A 19,921-nucleotide genomic window follows, 5' to 3' on the forward strand; every position below is an offset into this window, starting at 1 on the left:
CGGGGTCAAGGGTCATCGGCTGGCAGGAGCCTGTTTCCCCGGCAACCAGGCCGGTCGCCCGGACCCCTGAAAAGAAATCACCGTACAATAAAATCATTGTTTTTTTTTTACTGAAGGGCGTTTCATGGGGATTGCAAAACATGAACCAACGAGGGGGCAAATGAGTATAAAGTATTTTACTGCCGAAGGATTGCGGTGGGGTTAAAGGTTACAAAGATGGCGACGCTGCAGGTTTGAGCTGGTGACATTCATCTGAATTGGTAAGGAATGTTTGAATTTTCAAAACTCGGTTCAAGCTCAATTTATTTAAGAGCCTATGAAATTAGAATGCATTGCGGTATAAAGGATCCCCGTTTTCCGATGAAGGGTCTAGGCCCGAAACGTCAGCTTTTGTGCTCCTGAGATGCTGCTTGGCCTGCTGTGTTCATCCAGCCTCACATTTTGTTGTTGAATTTCACTATCTGCCTGAAGGTTTTGTGATGATTAGAAACCCAGTACAGAGTCTCACTGTTTATAAACTTGTAATAGTCAATGTTGGGTCACATCGATAGATGGGAGAGGTTGGGACTGTTTTCCTTGAAGCAGATCAGGTCAGAGGAGATTTGATTGAGGTGTTCGAACTGATGAGAGGTGCCGACTAACTTTCCTTTGAACACTGCCCAGAACCTCTCCCATAGATCGTCAGGCTGTTGCATGATTTCTGCTTTTGGAAGCCCCTGAAGATAACCGACCTCCGACGTCCGTGCAGAAGGAGGGGAGGAAAAGAAAATAAAAACAACTTTGGTCTGTATGGAGTAGGTAGGAGTTCCCACAGGTGAAAAGACCAAGAACACGAGTACAAAGATTTAACAGAATTGGCTATAGAAGAAACCGAGGCGTGAGGGGAAAAACGCATCCTCCCAAAGCAAGGGATTAAGATCTGGAATATACTGCCTGAAAATGTCGTGAGGATAGGTTTTAATGGTAATTGGATAATCTGAAAAAAGAAACATTTGCAGAGCTACAGGAAAAAGCAGGGTAGTAGCACTAGCCAAAATGCTTCTGAAGAGAGCTAGCATGGTATTTTGTGATCAGAGATAATGGGAACTGCAGATGTTGGAGAATCCAAGATAACAAAGCGTGAAGCTGGATGAACACAGCAGCTTGGCCTGCTGCATTCATCCAGCTTCACACTTTGTTATCTCAGAATGGTACTTTACTATGCTGTGACCATTCTTTGATTTTGAAATATCCCAAGGTGGTCCCCAAGTGGTGATGAAACAAAAAATATCAAAGAACTGTGGATGTTGGAAATTGGGCACAAAATTGCTGGAAAAAGTCAGTATGTTGGGCATCATATATGCAGAGAAAACAGGATTAATATTTCCAGTCCAGTGGCACTTTTACCCCAAGTAGCGATAAAACAAAATTTAATAAAGTCACAGAGATAGATGTATAGCAGGAAACCAATCCTTTAGTCCAACTTGTTCGTACCAATCAGACATCCTAAATTCATCTAGTCCCATTTGCTAGTATTTGGTCTGTATCCCTCTTAAACCCTTCCTATTCCTACACCCATCCAGATGCTTTTCATATGTTAGAAATCACACAATACCAGGTTATAGTTCAACAGGTTTGTTTGAAACCATAAGCTTTTGCAGCACTGCTCCTTCATCAGGGCTTTACCTGACAAAGGGGCAGCAGTCGGAAAGCTTGTAATTTCAGATAAACCTGTTGGACTATAACCTGGTGTTTTGTGATTTCTGACTTTGTCCACCCCAGTCCAACACATGCCACATCATGGTTTTTAAATGTTGCAATTGTACCAGCCTCCTCCACTTCCTCTGACAATTCATTCCATGCACTCCCCACCCTCTGTATGAAAGAAGTTGATCCTTGGGTCTGTTTTAAATCTTTCCCCTCTAACCTTAAATCTATGCCCTGGAGAAAAGACCTTGACTATTCACCTTGTCCGTGGTCGTTCTGACCTTCTATCTGGTCACCCATCAGCCTTTGCCAGGGAAAATATCCCTAGCCAATTGAACCTTTCGATAAAGCTCAAATCCTCAAATGTAGCAACATGCTTGTAAATCTTTTCTGAACCCTTTCAAGTTTCACAACATCTTTCTGATAGGAAGAACAGAATATGACCTCCCAACTCCAAAATTTAATGTGCTAACCAACAAGGGAGACTTGGGCCAGGTGACACAATGGCATTGATGTGATTTTCCTGAGGTTCATACTGAGTCCCCTTAGGTTGTATGTCCAATGTAATGTGTTTGGGTCATGAATTGCTCCTCCACTTAAGTAACAATGTTCGATGGAGAGTGCAGGAGGGCTCCAAGCAGCATCACTGAGCAAATCTTAAAATGAGGTGAAAACCTGATGAAGCTATAACGCAGGACTATTTGTGTGCCAAATGACAAGTATTAGGCAGCACTAGGATTACACAACTAACCGATCAGAACTAAGGGTCTGAAGACTCTGGATTCGGGCATCAGCAGTCCTTATTGTCTCCAGGTCAGAACTAAACTTTGCAATCCTGCCAAATCCAGTTGTGAACAGTAATGGTCAGTAAGTGAATCATTGGAGGAAAAGGCTTCAGAAATATCCCATCATCAAGGATGAGGAGCCTAGCACATCATTTCAAAAGACAAGGCTGAAATATTTGCATCCATCTTCAATCCAAAGGGCTGAATAGATGATCCATCTCAGCCTGTGAAGGTTCCCTATTTTCAATCAATTTGATTCACTTCACTTCATGATTTTAAGAAACAGTTGAAGTTAATGGATAGTGCAAAGTCAATGGGTCCTGGCAACGTTCCAGCAAAGGTCATGAACAGTTGTGCTCCAAAATTTGAAAAGCTACAAATTTACTGAGCCAAGTGTTCTATTGTAGCCACAACATTGGCGTCTACCCAAAAATGTGGCAGATTTTCTAGGAGTGCAGGTTACTATTCCATGAAAATTGAGTTGCAGTTAGATAGATGGGGTAATGAATGTATTTGGTATGCTTACATTTATTGGTCGATGCACTGAGTATAGGAGTTGGAAGATCATGTTGCAGACATACAGGATGTTGGTAAGGCCACTATTGGAATGCTACATGCAATTCTGTTCTCCCTGCTTTAGGAAGAATGTTGTGAAACTTGAAAGGGTTCAGAAAAGATTTACAAGGATGCTGCCAGGGTTGGACGGCTTGAGCTATAGGGTAGGGCTGAATAGACTGGGGCTGCTTTGCCTGGAGCGTCGCAAGCTGAGAGATAACCTTATGGAGGTTTATAAAATTGAGGGGCATGGATAGGATAAATAGACAAGGCCTTTAACCTGGAGTGGGGAAGCCAAAACTAGAAGGCATATGTTTAAGTGAGAGGGGAAAGATTTAAAAGGACTTAAGGGGCAACTTTTTCACAGTGCATGTTTGGAATGATCTGGCAAAGAAAGTGGTGGAGGCTGGTACAGTTACAACATTGAAAAAGCATCTGGAAGGGTTGAGAGGGACATAGACCAAATGCTGGCAAATAGGACTAGATTTATTTAGGATATCTAGTCAGCATAGATGAGTTGGACCATTGGGTTTCTGTGCTATACAACTCGATGACTAACTCTATGAATCTGAAGTATTTTCTGTGCACCAAAAAACAGTACAAATGTATAAGACCGTAAGATATAGGAGTGGAAGTAAGGCCATTCGGCCCATCAAATCCACTCTGCCATTTAAATCATGGCTGATGGGCATTTCAATGGAACGGAAACAACTTCCTAACGTCCACCCCTTCTAAGCCATACATTATCTTGTAAGTTTCTATTAGATCTTCCCTCAACCTTCTAAACTCTAATGAGTACAATCCCAGGATCCTTAGCCGTTCATCATACGCTAAACCTACCATTCCAGGGATCATCCGTGTGAATCTCTGCTGGACACACTCCAGGGCTAGTATGTCCTTCCTGAGGTGTGGGGCCCAAAATTGGACACAGTATTCTAAATGGGGCCTAACTAGAGCTTTATCAAGCCTCAGAAGCCCATCGCTGCTTTTATATTCCAACCCTCTTGAGATAAACGACAACATTACATTCGCTTTCTTAATTACGGACTCTACCTGCAAGTTAACCTTTAGAGAATCCTGGACCAACACTCCCAGATCCCTTTGTACTTTTGCTTTACGAATTTTCTCACCATTTAGAAAATAGTCCATGCCTGTATTCTTTTTTCCAAAATGCAAAACCTCACATTTACTCACATTGAATTTCATCAGCCATTTCCTGGACCACGTTCCTAAACTGTCTAAATCTTTCTGCAGCTTCCCCACCTCCTCAGTACTTGGCTAATTCCCACCCCATCAGTCTGCTCACAATCATCAACAAAGTGATGGAACAGTATCATTTGTTACCACAAACAAGGTCATTCTTGCAGAACCAAGGTCACTATCTTCCTGATAATAAAATGTGAGGCTGGATGAACACAGCAGGCCAAGCAGCATCTCAGGAGCACAAAAGCTGACGTTTCAGGCCTAGATCCTTCATCAGAGAGGGGGATGGGGTGAGGGGTCTGGAATAAATAGGGAGAGAGGGGAAGGCGGACTGATGATGGAGACAAAAGAAGATAGGTAGAGAGGAGAGTATAGGTGGGGAGGTAGGGAGGGGATAGGTCAGTCCAGGGAAGACGGACAGGTCAAGGAGGTGGGATGAGGTTAGTAGGTAGGAGACGGAGGTGTGGCTTGGGGTGGGAGGAAGGGATGGGTGAGAGGAAGAACAGGTTAGGGAGGCAGAGACAGGCTGGGCTGGTTTTGGGATGCAGTGGGGGGAGGGGACGAACTGGGCTGGTTTTGGGATGTGGTGGGGGACGGGGAGATTTTGAAGCATGTTTGTTAGTGAGCAAAGGGACTTGGGAGTCCTAGCTCAGAAATATTTTGCAGTCAGGAAGGCAAATGCCATGTTAGCATTCATTTCAAGAGGGCTAGAATAAAGAGCAGAGACGATCTGCTGAGGCTGTATAAGATTGTGATTGGACCGCAGTTGGAAAATTGTGAGCTGTTTTGTCCCTGTATGTGAGGAACGATGTGTTAGTGTTGGAGGGGATCCAGAGAAGGTTTTTATAAGAAAATTACAGCACAGTACAGGCCCTTCGGCCCTCAATGTTGTGCCGACCTGTCATACTGATCTCAAGCCCATCTAACGTACACTATTCCAAGTACGTCCATATGCTTGTCCAATGATGGCTTAAATGTACTTCAAGTTGGCAAATCTACTACCGTTGCCGGCAAAGTGTTCCATTCCCTTACTACTCTGAGGAAAGAAACTACCTCTGACATCTGTCCTATATCTTTCACCTCTCAATTTAAAGCTATGCCCCCTCGTGCTTGCTGTCACCATCCTAGGAAAAAGGCTCTCCCTATCCACCCTATCTAACCCTCTGATTATTTTATATGTTTCAATTAAGTCACCTCTCAACCTTCTTCTCTCTAATGAAAACAGCCTGAAGTCCCCCAGCCTTTCCTCGTAAGACCTTCCCTCCATACCAGGCAACATCCTAGTAAATCTCCTCTGCACCCTTTCCAAAGCTTCCACATCCTCCTTATAATGCGGTGACCAGAACTGTACACGATACTCCAAGTGCGGCCGCACCAGAATTTTGTACGGCTGCAGCATAAGCTCTTGGTTCCGGAACTTGATCCCTTTATTAATAAAAGCTAAAACACTGTATGCCTTCTTAACAGCCCTGTCAACCTGGGTGGCAACTTTCGAGGATCTGTGTACATGGACACTGAGATCACTCTGCTCATCTACACTGCCAAGAATCTTACCATTAGCCCTGTACTTTGCCTTCCGGTTACTCCTACCAAAGTGCATCACCTCACACTTTTGCATTAAACTCCATTTGCCACCTCTCAGCCCAGCTCTGCAGCTTATCTATGTCTCTCTGCAACCTATAGCATCCTTCGTCACTATCCACAACTCCACCAACCTTAGTGTCGTCTGCAAATTTACAGTCCCATCCTTCTACGCCCTCATCCAGGTCATTTATAAAAATGACAAACAGCAGTGGACCCAACACCGACCCTTGCGGTACACCACTAGTAACTGGTCTGCAGGATGAACATTTCCCATCAACTACCGCCCTCTGTCTTCTTTCAGCAAGCCAATTTCCAATCCAAACTGCTATATCTCCCACAATTCCATTCCTCCACATTTTGTACAATAGCCTATTGTGGGGAACCTTATCGAACGCCTTGCTGAAATCCATATACACCACATCAACCAGTTTCCTCTCATCTACCTGTTGAGTCACCTTCTCAAAGAACTCAATAAGGTTTGTGAGGCACGACCTTCCCTTCACAAAACCGTGCTGACTATCCCTAATCAATTTATTCTTTTCTAGATGATTATAAATCCTATCCCTTATAATCTTTTCCAACACTTTACCAACAACTGAGGTAAGGCTCACTGGTCTATAATTACCAGGGTTGTCTCTACTCCCCTTCTTGAACAGGGGAACCACATTTGCTATCCTCCAGTCATCTGGCACTGTTCCTGTAGACAATGACGAGTTAAAGATCAATGCCAAAGGCTCGGCAGTCTCCTCCCTGGCTTCCCAGAGGATCCGAGGATAAATCCCATCCGGCCCAGGGGACTTGTCTATTTTCACACTCTGAAGGACTTCTAATACCTCTTCCTTGTGAACCTCAGTCCCACCTAGTCTAGTAGCCTGTATCTCCGTATTCTCCTCGACAACATTGTCGTTTTCTAGAGTGAATACTGTTGAAAAATATTCATTTCGTGCTTCCCCTATCTCCTCTGACTCCACACACAACTTACCGCTACTATCCTTGATTGGGCCTAATCTTACTTTCGTCATTCTTTTATTCCTTAAATACCTATAGAAAGCCTTAGGGTTTACCCTGATCCTATCCGCCGACAACTTCTCATGTCTCCTCCTGGCTCTTCTGAGCTCTCTCTTTAGGTCTTTCCTGGCTACCTCGTAGCCCTCAAGCGTCCTAACTGAGCCTTCACATCTCATCCTAACATAAGCTGCCGCCTTCCTCTTGACCAGAGATTCCACCTCCTTCGTAAACCACGGCTCCCGTACTCTACAGCTTCCTCCCTGTCTGACAGGTACATACTTATCTAGGACACACAGGAGCTTTACGAGAGTGATTCCTGAGATGAAGCATTTGCCATTAAGAGGAGCACTTCAGGACTCTGCATCATGTACTGTATGGCTTTTAGAAGAATGACGGGGTGGGAAAGGATCAGATTTGAAACTTGCAGAATGGGCCTGGATGGAGCAAATGTTGGAGAAGATGTTTCTACTAGTGGCAGAGTCCAGGACGCGAGTGCACAGCCTCAGTGAAGGGACCTTTAGAACTGAGATGAGGAGGAACTTCTTCAGCCAGAGGGGCGTGAATCTGTGGAACCCATTGCTACAGAGGGCTGTGGAGGGCGAGTCACTGAGTGTATTTGAGACAGATTGGTTCTTGTTTAGTAAGGAGATCGAGGGTAACAAGGAGAGGGCAAGTGAATGAGGTTGAGAAACAAATCTGCCACAATTGAATGCTGGAGCAGACTTGAAGGGGCAAATAGCCTAATTCTACTCCTATACTTATGTCTTATGGACAGAAGTGTCGAACATGAAAGCAAAGGTGAGAGTTACTGCCTTTGACATGAAAGTTGTGTTTGTCTAGGTGCAGTGCCAAGGAGCCTTCTCACAATTAAAGCCAATGGAAATTGGAGATAAAACTCTGCTTGTTGGAATTATACCTGGCACAAAGGAAGATAGTTGTGCTTGAAGGATAGTCATCTCAATTCTAGGGCACTTCTGCAAGACCTTCAGTGTCTTGTACCAACCACCTTTTTAGCTGCTTCATCAATGACCTTACCATTACCATAACATCAAAAGTGGGGATGTTCACTGATGATTGCAACAATATGCAGTTCCATTCATAACTTGTCAGGTCCTGAAGCAGATCCTGTCCAAGTTCAGCAAAAAGGGGTCAATATTCAGTCTTGGGCTAAGTTCTAAGTAATGCCAGGATCTGAAGCTACAGCCAAATCAAACCTGATGTGGGATAGCTAAGGGCATTCTCTCTGGTGTTTGCACAGTGTAATGGAATGCTGTTGATATTAATGGGATTGTATTTTACTGTGTTTCAAAATCTTTGTTATTTGTAAATAGCTTTGTTTATTCTATTTTATTTTCATTTCCTTGGTGTAATAAACATCTGTTTTATTGTCAAGCCCAAATCTGTTCACTAGACTGCAATAGGGAGTGGAAGGAACAACCTTATATGGAGAGGTTGAGTAGTTTTGGCTTGTACTCTGATTCTTCTAAATTCCAATGAGGCAACCTTCAGTGAGATGTGCAAGGTTCTTTGGGGGACTTGATGGGGTAGCTGCTGAAAGTTTGTTTCCACTTGTCGGAGAATCTAGGACCAGAAGGGCATAATCAGAATAAGGAATCGTACACCTAAAACAAATGAAGCAGAATTTCTTTTGACAGTCATGAATCTGTTGAACTTTTACTGCAGTGTACTAGGTAGACTAGTTCATTAAGTATTTTTAAGGCTGAGAAAGTTTTTTAATCAGCACGGGACTCTGGGATTATGGGGAATTGGCAAGAAAGTGGAATGAGTGTTATCAGGTCTGTCTGAAATGCCTTCTTGGGTCTAACTGGGTGACTCCTTTCATTGAAATTATGCCATTTGGTCCTCGACTCGTCCACAAGAGGAAGTAGCCTCTCAGCATCTACTCTGTCAACTCTTTAAAAATGTTGTATATCGACCATTTACCAGATCATTGCCTATTCAACCTATCTGTTTCTCTTTGTAGCTGCATTTTGTCTTTTCAGAACTTATTTTCTTGCCTATTTTTGGGTAATTAGCAAATTGACTGACCATACCTTCAGTAAGTCTAAGTGCCTTGATAATCCACTTTGAATGAGACCTTTTAGAACGGAGATGAGGGTAATTCCTTCACCCGGAGAGTAATGAGCCTGTGGAATCTGTGACACAAAGTATTTAAGGCCAAAATTTGCTTTCAAAGAGGAGGTAGATGTCGCACTTGTGGCTAAAGGGATCAAGGGATGTGGAGAGAGAGTGGCATTAGGGTATTTAGTTCCATGATCATATTGAATGGCAGAGAGGCTCGAGGGGAAGAATGGCCTACTCCTACCCTTATTTTCTTTTCTTAGGTGGGTCATTGCTTTCCTTGAAGGTCATTTAGTACAGTGAGATTTTTGCAACGAGCCAACAGCTTTACTAATCACTTTATCTGATATCAGATCACAAATCAAGAAATATTGAATTCAGTTTTGTCATCACCATGGTGAGGTTTGATCACATGACTTCAGATTTGCCACTTGAACATTGAGCCACTGACTATTCAGAGTTGTCACTATGCAGAAGTAGGTCTGAAACCAGTAGAGCAAATCCTGATTTGATTCTTTCATCATTTTTCCCAGACCTGTGGGATGACTGAAGATGAGCTGCTATGCTTTGTAAACTATCTGGGTGTGCTAGTCTTTCTGCTTGCTGTTCTCTATCATTGGGTCGATACTGTGCATTCTGGATCCCCGGCCTTCTCCCAAAGTTTCTACGATGCAAGACCAAGGCGAAGTTTTCACAGCCAGTGCCGGAGGAAAGTGTATACACGGAGCATCTCAGTGAGTGACTTGGACCTACCAGGAGACATCCTATGATGAAAGCTTCAAGTTACACTAAAATCCTGATGGATCCCGAACATGTCAGGAAAAGAAACAAGAACAAGTCAGCTAGCACAGGGTCAATTTTTATTAGAGTAAGAAGCAATAAAAGTTCTGCCATCTCACGAGCAAACACGTTTGTGAAATGCCACGTACCTGTCCTATAAGCCCCGTCCAGCACATAAGCATGTAATCCAAAGAGCTGGTCTTAAAGAAGAAACATCCACAGTAGTCTATGTTCCTAACTTGGCTGACATCCCTGTAAAGCATTGTAATTGATCACACAACACATTGTTGTATGTGTGACTTTGCTTTGTGCAAAATGATTGCATGCAATTGAATCATTAAAAGCAAGTACACTGCAATTTTTTTTTACAGGCCACTTTGAAATGTTTCTGAATGTGATAAGCTGCTTTGTGATGTCAACTCTTCTTGTCAAATCAAATGAGACGCAACTCTGTAGCTTTGTCATCTGAAATTCATCAGTGTTTTGAACAGAAAATAAATGGAGCAGAGTAGTACAAGGGAAATGCAGACTGCAGGAACTGTGGGTAGTATTGAGCAGTTTGGTTGTTCAGGCTTATCAGAGTTTTTTGACTGACCATTTGGCATTTGCTTGTTCTGTTGATGTAAATGCCAAAGCACTGGTCTCATCCCACACGTGAATGGGAAAAAACAACTGCTCACTTCACCCTGAACCCAGAGGCTTGAAACTGTTCCATTTCCATCTTGATCTGAAAATGGCAAAGGCACCAATCTGTATTGGGATCTTGCAATGTCCCATTTAAATCAGACACACATTGTGGAAAATACGAAGAGACCAATAATTTAAAGTTTGCCCTGACTGTTTTGTTTTGTTTTGTTTCCGCTTTAACAGCTTAAAAATTGTAGTGCTGGCCAATATTTATTTCCCAACTCCATCGTGCAATACACAACGTTAGATCATTATCGCATTCTGTTGTAAATTGACTCATGCACTTTCTCTGTTCCAACAGTAACTTGTTCATTGGATTTACTGCATGTATACTTTGGATGGTCATGTGAAAGGTGCTATATAAACACAAGTGTTTCTTACTCTGTACATCTTACAGTCCAGGTTTTGTCACCATGCCTTTACTGAAGCCTGTGATTGAAGTGATGAATCTGGGCAGGATTTCGTACGCAGAAGGGCTGCACGCACAGCGGACCTTCATCCAGCGTCACCTCCATGCCCTGTCCCAGCAGCCCACTGCTGAACCCCCAGTCAATGTCCTGTTGCTGTGCGAGCACGATCCCGTCTACACCATTGGGATCAGGACAGCACGGTACCCGGTCGAGGAAGAGGAGAGACTGAAGCAGCTGGGGGCAGAGTTCCACCGGTCTGACAGAGGTGGCCTGATCACCTTTCATGGCCCTGGGCAGCTGGTGTGTTATCCCATCCTCAACTTGGCTCAGTTCAGGAAGAGTGTGCGGTGGTACGTGGGCGAGTTGGAGACGACTGTCATCCGCCTGTGTCACGAGTTTGGGATCGAGGCAGAGACGTCGCCTGACACTGGAGTGTGGGTTCAAAATGAGAAAATCTGTGCTATAGGTAAGTGATGCTACTGCCTCTGGAAGAAATTGAAATCTCCAACTGGGGCTTGCTAGACAAGGAAGGCCTGTGGATTTTAAGAAAGCACTTGATGAGGTGCCTCATAAAACATTTAATACATGAATTAAACCAGGTGTTTTAACAAATAGTGAAGTGGCATAGAGGGGTAAAATGGTTAACAGGCAGTAGAAGGCTCACAGAAGCATTTGCAAAATGACCCAGTACACCTTCTCCCTGCCAGGACATCGCATGATCTGATGATATTGGAGTTACTGACTAACCAGAGCATTCAATCTGGATCAACTAATCTACAAGAGAATCCTATATGAGGTGAGGTGAGCCCCCGTGATGTAGAGTTTTGCAAACCATACATCCAAAGTCATATGGGAACTGTTTGGGAAAAGGCAGGAAATTGATGCATTTTGGTCAGAGGAAGTTTGAAAGACAATTTAAAAAAAAAGGGGTGAAAAAAAATACAGGGTGCAGGAGCAGAGGAATACATGTGTGTGTATGTGTGCACAGATCATTGAAGGTGGCAGGATGGATGGAGAGAACATTAATAAAGCATACAATGTCCTTGGCTTTACTATGAGTGGCCTAGAGGAGGTAATATTGCACTTGTACAAGACACTTGTTAGCCCTCACCTAGAGGATTGTGTACAGCTGTGGGTGCCGTGTCATTGATGTGAATGCATTGGAGAAAGGGCAGGAGAAATCTACTAGAATGGTTCCAGGAATGAGAAACTTCAGCTTTAACGATAGACTGGAGAACCTGGGACTGTAACTCTTGGAAGGAAGTCACCTGATAAGAGATTTGATGAAAATTTTCAAAAACATTAATGGACTGGACAGAGTATATAGGGAGATAGTAGGAACCGCAGATGCTGGAGAATCAGAGATAACAAGGTGTAGAGCTGGATGAACACAGTAGTCCAAGCAGCATCAGAGGAGCAGGAAAGCTGACATTTTGAGCGTAGACCCTTCTTCGGAAATGGTGTGCAGGGATGTTGGGGAAAGGGAGAAATTGGCGCTAGGAGTAGAACTGGTGCAGGCAAGATGGGCTGAATGGACTCCTTCTGCACCATAATGATTCTATGATTCTGCAGTTAAAGTTTATCAAATTAGCCATGATACCATTGAATGGTAGCAGAGAATCAATGGGCTGAATGGCTGACTTCAGGTCCTACATCTTATAGTCTTAGGAGGCCATTCGGTACTTCAGGTCTGTTCCGTAGGGCTGTTGTTCTGATTGGAAGAAAGGTGAAAGTGTTGTTTCATCTGAGTCACTGCTAAGCCAACTGTTGATTTATTTATAAATGCAGATAATCAGGATAAAGGCAAAAAGTTTTTAGAGAGGACCAGAAGTGGAGGATTTTCCTGTACCAAAAAGACTCTGAAATACTTTGGGAACACACTGGTGGGAGAGTCAATTTAATGTGGATAAGTGTTAAGTTTGGTGTATACTGTCTGATTTTTATATATTTATTTTATACCTCAGTTGTTGGTAAAGTGTTGGAAAAGGTTATAAGGGATAGGATTTATAATCATCTAGAAAAGAATAAATTGATTAGGGATAGTCAGCACGGTTTTGTGAAGGGAATGTCGTGCCTCACAAACCTTATTGAGTTCTTTGAGAACGTGACCAAACAGGTAGATGAGAGTAAACTGGTTGATGTGGTGTATATGGATTTCAGCAAGGCGTTCGATAAGGTTCCCCACAGTAGGCTATTGTACAAAATGCGGAGGAACGGAATTGTGGGAGATATGGCAGCTTGGATCGGAAATTGGTTTGCTGAATGAAGACAGAGGGTGGTAGTTGATGGGAAATGTTCACCCTGGAGACCAGTTACTAGTGGTGTAGCGCAAGGGTCGGTGTTGGGTCCACTGCTTTTGTCATTTTTATAAATGACCTGGATGAGGGCGTAGAAGGATGGGACTGTAAATTTGCAGACGACACTAAGGTTGGTGGAGTTGTGGATAGTGGCAAAGGATGTTGTAGGTTGCAGAGAGACATGGATAAGCTGCAGAGCTGGTCTGAGAGTTGGCAAATGGAGTTTAATGCGGACAAGTGTGAGGTGATGCACTTTGGTAGGAGTAACCGGAAGGCAAAGTACAGGGCTAATGGTAAGATTCTTAGTAGTGTAGATGAGCAGGGAGATCTTGGTGTCCATGTACACAGACCCTTGAAAGTTGCCACCCAGGTTGACAGGGCTGTTAAGAAGGCATACAGTGTTTTAGCTTTTATTAATAGAGGGATCGAGTTCCGGAACCAAGAGGTTATGGTGAAGCTGTACAAAACTCTGGTGCGGCCGCACTTGGAGTATTGTGTACAGTTCTGGTCACCGCATTATAAGAAGGATGTGGAAGCTTTGAAAAGGGTGCAGAGGAGATTTACTAGGATGTTGCCTGGTATGGAGGGAAGGTCTTACGAGGAAAGGGTGAAGGACTTGAGGCTGTTTTCATTAGAGAGAAGAAGGTTGAGAGGTGACTTAATTGAAACATATAAAATAATCAGAGGGTTAGATAGGGTTGATAGGGAGATCCTTTTTCCTAGGATGGTGACGGCGAGCACGAGGGGGCATAGCTTTAAATTGAGGGGTGAAAGATATAGGACAGATGTCAGAGGTAGTTTCTTTACTCAGAGAGTAGTAAGGGAATGGAATGCCTTGCCTGCAATGGTAGTAGATTCGCCAACTTTAGGTACATTTAAGTTGTCATTGGATAAGCATATGGACGTACATGGAATAGTGTATGTTAGATGGGCTTGAGATTGGTATGACACGTCGGCACAACATTGAGGGCCGAAGGGCCTGTACTGTGCTGTAATGTTCTATGTTCTATGTTCTATATATCATTTGTTTGAATCTTTAAAATTTTGAATTAGTCCAAGGGATTTTCTGCATGTCTGTAGAATTTAATGACTAACTTGTTGATATTTATGTAGACATGACTTTTCTTTTAAAACAAATTGAAGTAGCTAGCTTTCAGAACTAATGGGTTTTTGTATTGAGTTTACTATCAAGCAAGGTAAACAATTCAGTGTCAATGTGTCTGTTAGAAAAGCCTGGAATTGTCTTTATATACAAGCTTAAGGGAAATGACTGTAACTTAAAGTCTTTTGGTTTAATTTTCAGTTTTGGGACAGTTCTGTAGTAGTCCTTGGATGTAGATGGGATGTTTAAAGCACTGTTCCAGAGGAAAGGTGAATATAGAACAATGGGTTACATATGAGCATGAAGTTTAGGAATAGTGCCGGAGTAAAAGTATTTGGATACAACCCAGAAGAGGTTATTTGAAGCTGAGAACATTTAAACTCAGGGATATGAGAATTTGAGAAAAAACAATACAATTTTGAGACTGAAAGTTGAAGTCACATTTAACAGTGCAAATTAATGTGTTAGGAAAGAGATTTTGCTCTCTGGGGTGAATAAGGGGATCGGTGAAAAAGATTTTGTTGAATTTATGGGAATATGTTATTGTTTGTTTCATTACCTTTTGGAGTTCATTAAGTAAATAGTTTGATTTATTCTATTTTTATCTTCATTTCTTTTGCTTAATATACTTCTGTTTATTTGTTTTGTTGTTAAGACCAAATCTGCAATATTGCTTTCTTATGTTTCAATGAGAGACCACTATATTAAAACAAAATATCAAGCCAGATTTCAGTCCAGGATCTGACTTGTCCAGTGTTAACATCACCTGTGATTATTACAGAAGTAATAAATTTGAGAAGGAAAAATGAACTGGGAGTAAAGGACAAGGGGGAAAACATTGTATGACTATAGATGAACAGAAAGATCTAGGCATTCAAAAATTTCAATCTGTGCAAAATTTTCAGGGAGAAAAGAATTGCAAAAGCAAAGGAACTTTGGGATTTTATAGATTATTTGACAAGGACATTGTAGATTGAGCTTTACTTTGTTCCCATCAAAAACTCCCAGGACAGGTACAGCATGGGGTTAGATATGGTGTTGAGGGAGCTTTGCTCAGTACCTGACCTTGTGCTGTACCTGTCCTGGGAATCTCTCTGGACAGTGTTGAAGGGGCTTTAGTTTCAGTTTAAAAGAGTATGTAACATTATGCTGTACCTTTCCGGGGAGTATTTGATGAGAACAGTGTTGAGCAAGCTTTTATTTATAGTTTACTGTCAGTTTAAAAGATTAGAAAGTGATTACTGAAGACGATGTCAGGGGAAGATTTCTTTGCAGATTAAAGGAGTAGAGTTAGCTTTAAAGTGTAACTAACCCCATGCTGTCCCTGTCCTGAGAGTGATTGGTGGGAATGGTGTAGAGGAGGATTTACTTTCAGCTTAAGAGTAGGGGGAGCTTTTACTCTGTATCTGTCCTTGTGCTGTGTCTGACATAGTGTTGATTGACGGAGTCTCTGTAAAGGGAGCCTTAACTCTGTATCTAACCCCATGCTGTTGCTCTCATGGGAGTCTTTAATGGGAACAGTGCAGAGGGTGCTTTACCCTTAATCTAATCATTGTTGTACCTGTCTTGGAAGTTTACATGCAACCACTTTCCTCTGTTGCCATTCAGTGCTGAATGACCCCAGATGGTGCCAGAATTTCGTTTCAGCTAGGTTAGCTGGTTCTTGCTTCAGTGGTTCTAAAGATGCTAAATGGACATAATGCTGTTACACCCAATGGGAGACAACAGACCAAGTTGCCGCCCTTGATTATAAGGTAGTGAGTCCTGAGTTGACAAGTGAGAATTGAATTGTATTTCATTCCATTATCAAATATCTTAGGCACAATAATACCTTGAGTTGCCAATGAACACTGACACTTGGACTAGAGGCCAGGTATAACAGGTCATAACATTTGGAGCCCGTATACCAGTGAGAGTTGAAAGTGTTAATAATGGGTAGGAGTGATAGCTGAAGAGGTGGGTTAGTAGGTTAGGGAAGGTTTGAATCATTATTTCCCTTAGAAATTCAACAATTGAATTATGACCTTTATCTTTCTGTCTTGTCTGCTTTTTATCAGGGATTCACTGCGGCAGATACATCACCTCTCATGGGCTAGCACTGAACTGCAACAATGACCTCAGCTGGTTCTCCCACATCACCCCTTGCGGCATTGAGGGAAAAGGTGTCACCTCCCTGAGCCGAGTACTGAAGAGGGAGGTGACGGTGCCAGAAGCTGTGGACTCTCTCCTGGAGACATTTGCCAAGCAGTTTGACTGCATGCTAAAGCACTAGCAACTTGACTGTTTCCTGTCGAGTGTCCACAGAGTGAGAAACCCAGCCAAAGTGGCAGGCTTGGTGGGCAGGGATGGGTGAGATTGATGGGGTTGTGTGAGAAAGAGGTGGGACTTGATCCTGTACTTTGTGTATCTTATCTCCAGGGAATGTGATTATTAGAGGAAAGCAGCCATATGGGGAGTAATGCTGTCTGCTTGAAGTACTGAACTGTATAGAGGAAGAGATGTCCCAGGTCCAAGCAGCAGTTCTGTTCTTAGCAGGACATATATTAAAACTGGTGAGTGGTAGGGAAAATATTGGCTGGAGGCTCTGCAGGTTTATAAAATTCATTCACAGGATGCCGATGTCACTGGCTAGGCCTGCACTTTTTTCCTGTCCATAATTGCCCAGGAAGAGTCGCTGCTTTATTGAAATGTTGCTTGAAACCCACAATGCTATCAGGGAAGGAATTCCAGGATTTTGATCTGGTGATGGTGAAGGAACAGTAATGTATTTCAAAGTCAGAAGAGTCTGTGTGATTGGAGATAAAATTGCAGGCAGTGATGTTCCCATGTACTTGCTTCCCTCGTCCTTTTAGGTGGTGAAGGTCGTGGGTTTGAAAAGTGCTGTTGGAGAAGACTTGGTGAGTTGCTGAAATGCATTCTGTAAATACTATGTACTGATGCCACTAACTGTCAGTGGTAGAGGGAATGAATGTTTGAGGATTCGGTGTCAATGCAGTGGGCTCCTTTCTTCCGGTTTGTGTCAAGCTTCTTGAGTGTTATCGGACCTGTACTCATTCAGGCAAATGGGGAGTATTCGAGATAATGGGAACTGCAGATGCTGGAGAATCCAAGATAACAAAGTGTGAAGCTGGATGAACACAGCAGGCCAAGCAAGAGATGCTGCTTGGCCTGCTGTGTTCATCCAGCTTCACACTTTATTAAATGGGGAGTATTCCATCACATTCCTGACTTGCTTACCATAGAATTCCTAGCATTGCCTAACCATGTGCAACAGGACTGTGCTGCAAAACTGTACATTGTAGTCGATTGTGGAGATGAGTTTCACTGAAGCATGTTAACTTGGATAAGTTGGAACTATGTTTTATGCCATCCTCAGGATGGGAGATCAGGAATTCTAATCGTCCAGAAAAATATTAAAGCTTCTATGCATTTAAATCGAGACCCTCGTAATTTTTATTTTTGTTCATATTTATCATCTTAGGCAATTATCTCCCAACTACACGTGCCCCATTTTAAATGTTGTGAAGTACTATAGACTAACTTTTTAATTTTGTTTGGTGATTTTAAAAAAACTTTTAATTTTGTTTTTTCAGTGTGGATGAATTATGATATTGGACGATTAGTTGAGAATTTTATTTATTCATTCACGGGATGAGGGCATCGCTGGCTAGGCCAACATTTATTGCCTAGTTAAGCATCACACCCAATGGTGTGGGCCTGGAGTCACATGTAGGCCAGACCAGGTAAGGATTGCAGTTTCCTTCCCTAAAGGGCATTAGTGAACCAGATGGATTTTCCAACAGTCAACAACAGATTCATGGTCATTTTTAGATTCTTAATTCCATATTTTTATTGATTTCAAATTCCACCATCTGCCCTGGCAGGATTCGAACCTAAGTCCTCGGGTCATTACTCAGGTCTCTAGATTAGCAATAATACCACTAGGCCGATGCCTTCTCACATCATCTAACATGTTGACTTTTAAATAAAATTTTTCATAAAATGTTTGAAAACCATTTAATACCTGAATGTTCACTATTCCTGAAGTTTTCCTTTTAACCCCTCCATCTCTCTCTTTCTCTCAAGTTTGAAACTGATTTTCTTCTTCACTCGTAGCTCATGCTCCACAGCCACAAATCCCAGCCGCGCTGCTGTTTGAATTGGCCCAAGGTTCTTGCACGTGTTTGTCAGTTTTGCTTACTCTTCCCCCTCTCTGATTTAGTTTTGTGTCTGTTGTTCAAACAGCTGTTAACAATGCTTGTCAGAAGCGTCAGGTTACTTGCTTTGAAAACATGCAGCAGTTCTTTTAAACACTGTGCTTAAAAGAGCTTTTTCCAATTTCAGCCCACAATTTTACAAAGCACAAAAATAAAAAGACATGGTCTTTACAATATATGACAGTAACATATTCTATTTCTTACACTCTTGGGAAGTGCCTTGGGATTTGTATTACTTAAAGATTAATGTGATTAATGTTTTGGGAACTTGGAGATTTAGAAGCATTTGGCTTTCTTTTATTCATTCATGCTATGTGGGCTTTGCTAGTTCGACCATTATTTATTGTTCATCCCAAAATGCACTAGAAAACATGGAGGTGAACTGCTTTCCTGAACTGCTGCAGTCTGTGGGACGTAGAGATCCCTACAATGCCATGGGGAAGGCAGTTCCAGGATTTTAACCCAGTAAGCCTGAATAAATGGTTATTGTATTTCCAAGTCATGATGGTGAGTGACTAGAAAGAGAACTTGAGAGAACTTGCAGACGGTGATGTGCCCATGTATCTCCCGCAACACATCCCTCACACCCCGCCCCCGCCACAACCGCCCAAAGAGGATCCCCCTCGTTCTCACACACCACCCCACCAACCTCCGGATACAATGCATCATCCTCCGACACTTCCGCCATCTACAATCCGACCCACCACCCAAGACATTTTTCCATCCCCACCCCTGTCTGCTTTCCGGAGAGACCACTCTCTCCGTGACTCCCTTGTTCGCTCCACACTGCCCTCCATCCCCACCACACCCGGCATCTTCCCCTGCAACCACAGGAAATGCTACACTTGCCCCCACACCTCCTCCCTCACCCCTATCCCAGGCCCCAAGATGACTTTCCACATTAAGCAGAGGTTCACCTGCACATCTGCCAATGTGGTATACTGCATCCACTGTACCCGGTGCGGCTTCCTCTACATTGGGGAAACCAAGCGGAGGCTTGGGGACCGCTTTGCAGAACACCTCCGCTCAGTTCGCAACAAACAACTGCACCTCACCAAGTTCAATGTTCAGTCGCAAACCATTTCCACTCCCCCTCCCATTCTTTAGACGACATGTCCATCATGGGCCTCCTGCAGTGCCACAATGATGCCACCCGAAGGTTGCAGGAACAGCAACTCATATTCCGCTTGGGAACCCTGCAGCCCAATGGTATCAATGTGGACTTCACCAGCTTCAAAATCTCCCCTTCCCCCACCGCATCCCAAAACCAGCTCAGTTCTTCCCCTCCCCCCACTGCACCACACAACCAGTCCAGCCTGTCTCTGCCTCCCTGGCCTGTTCTTCCTCTCACCCATCCCTTCCTCCCACCCTAAGCCGAACCTCCACCTCCTACCTACTAACCTCATTCCACCTCCTTGACCTGTCCGTCTTCCCTGGACTGACCTATCCCCTCCCTACCTCCCCACCTATACTCTCCTCTCCACCTATCTTCTTTTCTCTCCATCTTCGGTCCGCCTCCCCCTCT

At 43.2% G+C, this 19,921-nt stretch overlaps 1 protein-coding gene across 4 annotated transcripts; it reads left to right on the forward strand.

The window, feature by feature from the left end:
- Positions 1-17: 17 nt before the first annotated feature.
- On the forward strand, positions 18-17,743 carry lipt2 (lipoyl(octanoyl) transferase 2). Of its 4 annotated transcripts, none has more exons than XM_048532278.2 (4): positions 18-260; positions 9,437-9,771; positions 10,768-11,246; positions 16,237-17,743. In XM_048532278.2, exons 2-4 carry the CDS (start codon positions 9,716-9,718, stop codon positions 16,449-16,451), a joined length of 750 nt encoding a protein of 249 aa, XP_048388235.1. In that variant the 5' UTR covers positions 18-260; positions 9,437-9,715; the 3' UTR covers positions 16,452-17,743. The 4 variants fall into 4 exon arrangements, with proteins under 4 accessions (XP_048388235.1, XP_048388234.1, XP_048388236.1 ...); XM_048532277.2 differs by having other exon boundaries at positions 9,437-9,637; XM_048532279.2 differs by lacking the exon at positions 9,437-9,771.
- The last annotated feature ends 2,178 nt before the right edge of the window (positions 17,744-19,921 follow it).

The sequence above is a fragment of the Stegostoma tigrinum genome, chromosome 6, assembly GCF_030684315.1.
Source record: "Stegostoma tigrinum isolate sSteTig4 chromosome 6, sSteTig4.hap1, whole genome shotgun sequence".
NCBI classification, from domain to species: Eukaryota; Metazoa; Chordata; class Chondrichthyes; order Orectolobiformes; family Stegostomatidae; genus Stegostoma; species Stegostoma tigrinum.